The sequence below is a fragment of the Belonocnema kinseyi genome, chromosome 1 (assembly GCF_010883055.1).
Source record: "Belonocnema kinseyi isolate 2016_QV_RU_SX_M_011 chromosome 1, B_treatae_v1, whole genome shotgun sequence".
In the NCBI taxonomy this organism is placed as follows: domain Eukaryota; kingdom Metazoa; phylum Arthropoda; class Insecta; order Hymenoptera; family Cynipidae; genus Belonocnema; species Belonocnema kinseyi.
The window spans coordinates 97,362,353-97,372,914 of NC_046657.1; the positions used below are offsets into that span (position 1 = coordinate 97,362,353).

General features: G+C 27.4%; 1 protein-coding gene across 10 annotated transcripts in view; it reads right to left on the reverse strand.

Moving 5' to 3' along the window:
• The window catches only part of LOC117167741 (patronin), a 161,455-nt gene that overhangs the window by 57,653 nt on the left and 93,240 nt on the right, over nt 1–10,562 (reverse strand). For 9 of the 10 annotated variants that reach the window (XM_033353233.1, XM_033353007.1, XM_033353318.1 and 6 more), the window contains 2 exons: nt 5,248–5,414; nt 4,100–4,276 (listed from right to left, as the gene is read on the reverse strand). In XM_033353233.1, coding sequence (XP_033209124.1) covers nt 4,100–4,276; nt 5,248–5,414 — 344 coding nt within the window. The remainder of the gene's footprint in view (nt 1–4,099; nt 4,277–5,247; nt 5,415–10,562) is intronic. The other variant, XM_033353641.1, reaches the window with a different exon arrangement.

The window sequence follows — 10,562 nt, forward strand, 5'->3', positions numbered from 1 at the left end:
AAATAAATATCTGAGTTTCGAAGAACATGTTTTTTTGACTCATATTTATTTTCTCGATTTACGATTGGACCGTAAGACATAAAGAATTTGAAATCAAGAAATCAATAACAAATGATCCATTTTAACCACAGTTGAATTAATTGAGACGCAAATTCGGATCCAGCAAAAATGGAAAATATCGTCATTTTGTTGCGCTTGAATTTCAAAACCTCGACATTAGAAAAACTTTGCATTTAAAAGCATTAGAATATAAAAACTTAATAATTTAATGGCACTTAAACTTGACAAGGCCCAAATTTTTAATTTTTCGAATCAAAAAAAAAAAATAAATTTGAATGCATTTTTCGTTGAAAGCGAGTGATTAAAAATTACTTTAAAAAACGGGTAAACAAATTTGAAACAGTTTAGAATTTTGTCAAGTCGTTTACGGATTGTATGAAATCAGTTAAAACAATTTGCAAAATTGACTTGAAGTATTTAGGCTCGATTTCAAACTTGTTCGATGATGTTTGAAACCAGATTAAAAACAATCTGAAATCAATTTTGTACCAGCCAAAAATAATTTTATTCCTGATTTAAAACCGGATCTTAAACTGCTTTGAAAATGCTTAAAGCAAATTATGGACTGCTTAAAAAAGATTTAAAATTTAAAATTCTGAACAGTTAATGAATCCGAAATAAGTTTAAACTCGTTCAAGGATTCCGATTGTTGTAGAAAATTTCAAACCTTCTTGAAACTGGTTAGAAGCTACTCAAAAATTGTTGTTACTGTTTTCTCAAAATTTATATCTAAAAGAGAACATTTAAATTGTAAATAATACTTAAATAAAAAACGCAACAATATTCTGTTCTTAAACAAGTATTTATCTATCAATAAAGATTAAGATTTTTCTGAACCAACAATTTAGTAAATCGAAGTTCCCAAATAAGTAATTCTTCTTGATGAAAAAAAATTTTCTGAATGTTTCTAAACATTATTAATAAAAGAGAAAACTTTCATTGTAATTGCTTTTTAATATTAGGAAATAATTCTGTTCTCGTCGTCTTGCTACCAGGCTATAATTTGTCTGCATTTTTACATATCCAAGAGATGAGAAATATGAAATTATAGACAGAAACTTAGAACATCTAAGTTTATGAAATGTACAGAATGCATGTAACGAAAACAAATTATCGGTTCCGGTAAGAAAAAAATTACCGGTGCCGATAAATTTTAAACAAAATGCAAATTTTTAAAGACTTAGAAATAAGACCTTGAAGCTTTTGATGGATTTTGAAGGTTTTAAGATAATGAAATTTTTTCTTAAGATTTAAGGGAAAATTTTAATTAATTTTGTCGTTAAGAAATTAGTCTAAAGCAAATATATCAAATACTTTAAACATTTCAAATGATTTCCTAAAATTCTGTAAAATAGTGTAGACGATTTGAAAGAAAAATGTTGCACTTTTGCAAGATTAAAAAATTGTATTTGAAAAAATTGAGTAAAATTAATAGATATTTAGAATTTTTGAAAGGATATAAAAATAATTTTCTTTAAAACAAAATGTAGATTTTTCAAGATTTCAAACAGAAAAAGTAGAAGCTTTTAGGCAAATTTTGAAAGGTTTCAAGAGAATACAAACATTTCTGACGATTTCTCGAATAATTTTTTTATGATTTTTCATTTTACAAAATTTATTTTAAGAGAATATTTAAAAACAATTTTAAACATTCCAAAAGATTTTCAAAATTAACGAAAAAAATCCGGATGATTCTGATACAATTTGAGGGCTAATTCAAGTCAGTTTAAAAGGTATTTAAGAATTTTTGGAATTTTAAAGTAAAACTTTGAAAGATTTCTGAAAATTCATAAAACATTTTTAAATTAATAGTATATTATATCAAAATTATAGTTAGGCATGTCTTTATCGCGAGAGGTCCATGTTTGCAGGAAATGTTCTGCGTGAAAAAATCATGGGCGAAGTAAAGACGTGTGTAACCCTACGAGTGATGTAAGATATTTGATTCGAAACTAACATATGTTATGAGCCTATAGAGCCCCCTGAAAAGTGAGCGTCCGTAACCCCTTCACCGAAATGATGCGATAACGACCTATGAAGTGAATGTTTTTGAATAATGATGATGATCACTGACCGAACATTTTTGCTTTACTTCTTTCAATTCAGCATTTATGTTGAGGGATGGAATTTTGGTTGTTTTTTCCATGATTTTGAGTGTACGAAGATTTATAATTGACGGCCGGGATATAAGAACCGGGCGAGCGCTCGAAATGGGTAAAACTATTGTCCAATTCAAGAAAGTGGGGATGAGAATTTTTTTTTCGAAAATCCTTGTTTAAAAAATTTAACAATATAGAGAATTGAAAACTGCATCTTTTCTTCGGAATAGGTTTTTGGTTTTTGGTTGCATCGCTTGTTTTGTTAGAAAAAAAGAAATATACATTTTTTTCACAATTTTTTTATTAAACAACCGTGTTTTTTTAGAGTTAACTCGCAATAATGTGGCCAATCCTTAATAAAATTGGCATTTTTTTCAACGTGTAGGGGAGTCTTTTCTGCTTCCATTAATGTAAGTGAACGTTTCATAAACATTGTAATTGTTCATAATGATTTAATCCAAAAAATCAATCGCTTCGAGCGGCGAGCGCTTTTAAGTTCAACTCGTATTTTTTTAACTTTTGGACCAAACAAAATATTGCTTGACGAAAAACTTCTCCCAACACTGCTTCACGTATCTGTCTTTACGATTTTTTCGTACTCCAATTCATACGAAAAATTTTAATAGCAGAAGCTCAGAAAATATGGTATTTTTTCGGATTAAATTATTATTAACAATGATAATATTTATGAAATGTCCACCTACATCTACGGAAGCGCAGAACAATCCTTTACACGTTGAAAAAAAAGTTGCCCATTTTATTAAGAATTGGCCACATTATTGCGAGTTGATTCTAAAAAAGCACGGTTTGTCAATGAAAAAAAAACTGCAAGGAAAAATAACATTTCTTTTTTTTAAACAAAACAAGCGATGCAACTTTAAGAATGTTGTTCAAATTTGTCCTTTTTGACAGCTACTGTATCATACTCGGTTTAAAGTTCAACTATTTTCGGGTGAAAAAATTTTACTTTTTTTTATACTCATCTCTAGGAAAATATTTAATGATTTTTGTTTCGAAATATAACTGGTTGAAAATTAATCTTTTTTTGATGAATTCAACTGTTTTGTATTTAAAATAAAAAAACTTGTTAGATTGAAAGAGAATTCATCTTTTTCATATGGAAATTCAACTATTTAGTTAAAGGTTAAATTTTTTCTTGCATTTTTTATTTGAAACATCTAAAGTACCGAATTTTTCATTTCCTTTTTTTTTACGTTCTGACAGATGGAAAAAAAAATTAAAAACGAAAGTGTTATAACGTCATATTTTACCCGTCTGCATTTTAATATTTACATAATATTGACAAAGGTTTGAATAAACTATTTCTTACAATCATGTGTAATTAAAAAATTTAGTCACGATTTCGGTATTTCGAATAAGGTAACCTAAATTCAGTGAATATAGTTACGTTTTGGCAGTATAAAGACCTAACTAAAATCACAAAAGTATTTCGTTTCGGTCGGGTCCCTGTGAAGAACTATTGATGAAAGACTGTTTGGTACCTATTAAAAACAATTAATGACTACGTAAAACAGTGTCAATCCGATTTAAATATGTTTGAAACCAGTTAAAAACTATTTGAAACTACTTCACAACTTTTTGAAGCATGTCTAAACTAGTTTCTAAATAACGTAATGTGTAAAATAGACGGAAAGACATCTAAGTGTATTTGAAAATGAAAAAATCAAATATCACACACTAAAAACCTTTCCAGTTTAAAACCTTACAGGAAATAATACCAAACTCTGAACAAAAACATAAACTCTTAAGACCTGAAGCCATTCAAAAGCACTTTCGCTATTTCTAATGAAAACTCGCAAGTTTTTTTTCATCGAGTTAAATATAATATCTACAAAAACGGGACGGGTAAGGGAATAAAAAATTTTATTTGATTTTAGCTCGGTAAGGACTGGTAATTGAAATTTGTTGGATTACTTTACCTTGAGTGAGAAGGGACGTTGAGGTTTTTCTTGAGATATTTGTTGGGGTATGGAGGACGTCTCAGCATTGCTAACTGGAGATTCCCCGGTAGATCCGGAGTTTATGGGATTGGGGGGACCCACCTCCACAGGACTGTCTCCTCCAGATGCCGATGATGAAGGAGACTTAACTTTACCCTGCAACCATCCCAACCGGCGTGCCTTTGTTAAGAACTCACACTCCGCCACCAGTGAATGAACACCATTGATTTTGTGATTCCCCGGGTACATTATCAACATTCTTGGCACTTTTAGTCAGAGATACTAGTGAAAAGTCTTTAGAAAACTAGGAAAGTATTGTTTTTACAACAGAAATTTATCCTAAGAAGAAGAGATTAGGTTTCCATGAAGTTAAAAATATTCAACTGAAATTCAGAATGATTCACTTTATATTTTATTAGTAAGAAAAGTTAAATATAGAAAAATTAAATACTTTTGACCAGTATAAATATTTTATCAATAAAGAATGTGTCGATTGTACAAAAAATCAGTGTAGAGAAGAAACATATTTGGTTATTCATGAATATATTGTGCAAATGTTATATGATTCAAGTTTATGAGTTTAAATAAACATGGAAGTTTTTGGATTTAAAATGTTTAAAATTCAAGGAAAATATTTAAATAAGTAAGATTTATAAACATTTCGAATTTGAAGAACTAAAATTCGAAAACTATAAAAATTAATTTGAAATTTTTTAAACACACTCATACGATTTTTCCAAGAAAAATTCCGAATCTAATCAAACAAAAACAATGTATTCATGGCATAATAAAATACTTCCTTGAACATGGACAAAATCTAAGAATCAAAATTCAAATACTAATTTGGAAAAAGAATTAATAACACATGAGATATTTATAAAATGGGAGTCTGTTTACGAAAAACAAGAAGCTTCTATTTAGAAAGACAAATGTGCACATTGCATGCAGTGTGTGTCGTGAATTTCGGTGCTCTTATCTAAGAAAATAATTTTACAAGTATTGCTTTTATGCGGCATGCAAATTACAAAATCGAAAATTAATTTTTTTACATAAAGAAGAAAATTAACAATAGAGTTTAATAATATTTAAGTAGCACACTTATAAAATTTATAATATGAAGACTTTACCTTTGTGACCGCTTGCAGAAAGGCAGCTTTCCCGACTTTTTGTCTTTGTTTCGACATCACGATTTCCATTCTTCTTTTTTCGTTTTCTATGTGTCGTCTCTTTTCTTCCAATTTCAGTCTGATATTATTTAGTTGCGATGCCATCACAGTGTTATTACCACCCTCATCTGAAAGATTTTTGTAAGCTTAATCTTTTCTAAATCAGTCTAAACCGGTTTTATTTCGACGATCGAAAATTTTAAACTCATACATTTTTAGGACTTCAGTTTAAATTTCTTTAATATGTTCAAGTTTCAAGACTTTGATTTGATAATTTTTATTTTTGAAATATCTAATTTGAAATTGTACAATTTTAAATAGGTATTTCCATTATTTAAATATCCAACGCTTCCAATTTTAAATTGTACATTATTGAAAATTCATATTCAAAATTCTTTACTTTGATTTTTTACTCTGATTCTTCGGTTCTATATTTCTAATTTTAATTGCTTTAAATTTGAAATTGTTTAATTTACAAGGTTTAAAATGAAATATAGTTGGATTCGAAGCAGTTATATTTTTAAGTTTTTAAATTTCGATCTATTTAGAATTAAAATTATGTTATTTTTCTGTTATTTTAGAATTCCTCAATTTCAATTAAAATTCACAGTTCTGCAATTTTAGATTGTTAAATTTCGATCGCTTTACCTTTAAACGTTTGAATAAGCAGTGCTTCTATTTTCTATTTATTGTTGAATTTTGAACGTTTTAATTTGAAATCGTCCAATCTTGAGAGGTTTAATTTCGAGTATTTCGATTTTCAATGCGTTGCATTGCAACCAGTTGCATTTCAAACATTTTTATCTTTAACGTCGACTTTAAATTCTTTAATATTTTAAAAGTGTTATCATTAAAAAATGTTCAATAGGAAAAGCTTTAAATTTAAGACTAGAGTGTAGAATGGGGTGAGATGAGCATAGGGGCTCAGACGAGCCACTCAATTTTATCGTAGGCTATAATTTCTTTTGTAACTGTTATTTGTACTAATATCAGGAAGAACGTTATCAAACTTTTTTAAACAAAAATTTTTGTTTAATGTTGAATAAATTTGGAAAAGACGAAAGTAAAAATTTTAAGACCTGTATTCTGTTATTTTTTCATTTGTTAATAAAGTTCTAAAAACACACAAACTCCAGTGTTTGACACGTTACTGTCTGGAAGTAACGCGTTAACGTTACCGTTACTGCCTAAAAATTTGTAATGCGTTACTGTTACTTTTTTTAAATATAATACGTCACCGTTACTCTTACTGAACAAAAGTAACGTGTTACTTTGACGCTATTTTTTTTATATTAAATAATTAATACATTATTTGAATGTCCAGAAAGAATCTTACGAATTTATCACATTTGATTAAAAACTTCATCGCTCTTGCGAGATGCCTTTTTGTCTAAAAGTATCAATCCGGCTGTGCTGAATGTTAGGGTGGTCCAAAAATCCATTGAAAAATTTTCTTTCTCGAATTTGTATGAATACCGGCCAAGAATTTGTTTGAATCCACACAAAAATAAATCCATTAAAAAAATGATATTTAGATATTCTGCAAGCCTCATGAAGTTTAACACGTATTTCCCATAGGGCATTTTCTATTTTTTGTCCAATTTTCAATTAGATGGAGGTGATCGTTCATAAATTTTAACAAGAGTAAATGTTTAAATAATTCATTATTAATGTTATTAATATTCTCTTTGCTTAATGGTGGAATTTTTTTTTTTTTTAATTTTGTAACTATTCATCTATTTTCCATTAGAAGTTACTCAATAATTTATTAGGTTTAGCAAAATAATGGATTAAACAAATTATTGTTGTTCATGACTATCTTCATCTATATCAATGCCTGATAGTTGCAGTTTTTTCGAAATTTTTTTACGTTTCTGAAGTTTTTTTACTTATTGAGGTAATAATCAAAAACGTAAGAGAAAACTGTATCTGAAATAATATCTTTTTTTCTGAATATATTTTTCTGAAATAAAACAGATATTTGAAATATGCTTCAAATTTTCTACACGGATCACATTGAATACAACTTTCTCTCAAATAAGTTACTGAGAGACCTCGGTGAAATTTCAGAAATGTCGCAATTGTATAAATGCTAATTTTGAGGAGAAATGTTGAGTTTCAACTCGATTCAGATAATATTGATGATTCTGAATAAAATTTACAAAAATATTTTTTTCTGACGGGAAATACGTTTTAAACTTCATGTGGGGCTTGCGGAACTTCTAAATATCACTTTTTTAAATAGATTTATTTTTGTACGGATTAGAACAAATTTCCGGGCAGTATTCATACAAATTCGAAAAAAATGGTTGACCACCATACTGAACAGTTGCTCAACAGATGTACTGCTCGTTAATCTTGTATTGAAATATTTTATGAAGTAGCGATCGGTAACGTGCGTTAAGTTTGAATTACCGTTACCAGAAAATTGTAACGCGTTACTGTTACCTTTAGCTTTTTAACAAAATAAGGCTTTTTCGTTACCGTTATTAAAAAAAGTAACTTGTCTGGTAACGCGTTACTGTCGATCACTGGCAAAATCACATATTAGATGTTTTTATAATGGATATTTAGATGGGTTATTTATTAAACCTTAAGTTTCCAACAGGTTTATATATCATTGTAAAACCGAAATAGGTAAAATTTTGATTTTACTTAAAAGTGTCATATGAGGCGGAATGAGCGACCTTTTCCTATATTAACCTAACCTCTTAGTGTAGTAACCAGTAGGTTAGGATGCAACGTTTTATTGTGATCAGGGGGGTGCTTCCACTGTACTGCTCAATGAAAAAAATGGGTCACGAGAGTAGAAAATGGCCGTGCGGTGGTGCTAGTAGTAACTTTGTTCTACAAAACCATGCAGTACCATAGGAAAAATGCATAAAAATTACAAAATAAATAAGAAAACTCCTTTAAAATCATTTTTTCTTCATAGTGTAGTCATATAGTAAATGAGACTTATGTACTTACGTATTATTTTATTTATTATAGAAAAAAGCGGCATCATTGATACAATTCAAACAAACAAATTGCGAGGATGATATTCAGAACTTATAAAAAAAAATAAATAACAAATACACAAATGAATAAAAAAGTGACAAAAATATATATTATTATCAAATTATAAAATTTTCCAAATTTCAAATAAAGACAAGATCTTTAATTGACAAAAAATAAAATCTCGAATTTAAAAATATCCGAAACTAAAATTCACCGACTTCAAGACCGACTTGTAAAATAAACGGATTATTAAATTCCCACAAATATTTCAATTCTCGAAATTTAGAACTGTTGAACATAGTTAATTGATTATTAATTAATGAGCAATTAATATAATTATAAATAAGACAACCAATTTAATCATTAATTAACAATTTATTAATTCTTCTCGGCAATTTTTAAATTTCGTCAAACTTAAATTTCAGGAATAGAAATATTTATGGGAATTTATCAATTCATTTATTTTATAATTCGGCAGTTTTTTTTGCTAATGTATGATTTTGCTATTCATTTTTTTCGTTATTTTGTGTTAATCCCAGATATTCAAACCATTTTTAAATATAGTGACGAAGAACTAAGCATGCCGTTGTAACGAAGCTAAAATATTTTTAAATTTGCATGTCACTCTTAAAGAAAGACCATTAACAATTTTTTTTGACAACACTCAAATTAATCGAAAATTATTTTTCGAAGTACTATAATAAATCCATGTTGAAATTAAATTCTGAGAATTGAGAACAAGAAAATAAGTATTATCACCTTGTTTTTAAATTTATGTAAATATAATTTTCATAAGATTCTTGAGAAAATTTAAAACATTTTTAAATTTTTCAGGCTTGTCAACAAGAATCTAGAAAATTTAAAAGAATTTTTTTCATAATATAGGATTTTACGAAATATTAAGAAAAATTCGAGTACGTTTTAAAGATGTTTAGAACTGTTAAAAGTTGGGAAGGAATCAAGAAATATTTTATACATTTTCGAAAATGTTTCCGAGTTTTCAAATATTTTTAATCTATTTAAAAGTGTTAAATTTCTGAAAATATTTTTAACTGACAAGAGTTTTTCTGATAAGTTTCAAATATCATTCCAAATTAAAAAAAAATTATCTTACAATCTTCAAAAATTTCCTATCAATTTTAAGAAAAATTGTTTATTTTCTTGAAAACTTTTTAAATTCTTTTAAATTCTACTAAATACTTCTTGTATTTACCCAATTTTTGTTCGTTTTTATTTTGCAATCTTACCAAATTGAAAAATTTTGCTTTAAAATCTTCGAAACTATTTTTAGAAATTTTAGGAAATCCTTTCTTATGTTTAAAAACATTTTCCAATTTTCTCTTGAAGTTCATTTTTCAAAAATAAAAAATAATTTTAAATTTGCACACGAATATAAGAAAAATTATTTTTTTTAAATCTTGTCCTGCATTTCTTATTTATTCCGCAAAATTAAAAAAATTGCCTTAAAATCTTTCCGATTCTTCTTTGAGTATTTTTGAAATCTTCTAAAATCTTTTTAAATAATATCTTCAAATTAATTTTTCGAAATCAAAAATTATTTCAATTTTTATTAGGAACCTGAAAAAATGTCTTTCATTTTCGTGAAACTTTACAAAATTCTTAAAAAATCTTTAAAAGTTTTAATTATTTTTGAATCGCTTCAAAACTTTTGAATGTTTCTTAAACTTACTCAAATTTGTTCTAAAATTATGTAGTTTGGAAAAATTTTGCTTTAAAATCTTTCACATTTTTTAAAAGATTTTAGAAAATAATTCAAAATATTTTATGATCTTTTTACGGTTTTCTCTTGAAATTCTTTAGAAAACAATCATTAAAAAATTTCCCATTAATTTTAAGAAGTTTTTTCCACACCCTGACAAAATTAATTTTTCCTAAAAAACTTGTAAATCTTGAGGAAATAAAAAAAAATGGCCTCACAGTCTTCCATATTCTTTTAAGGGCATGTGACACAGCTAAATACCTATATTACCGACCACAGTTTTTCAGATCACTGAATGTTTTTTTGAACATAAGAACTTTTTTTGTAAATAAAATATCGAGCTGAAACTTTGGGACATGTATTAGAGTAAAATAAAGTACGTTTAGGTACTGCACTTTGGTAGGAACTTCACTGAAAATTATTTCATCTTTTTTCTGAACCTCAACATTTTTTTAACGTTCGAAATTTTTTTATACATAAAATATCGGTCTCAAACTTTGAGAAATGCAAGAGCCGAAAGAAAACTACGTTTAAGTACAAAGCTTAACAATAAAAG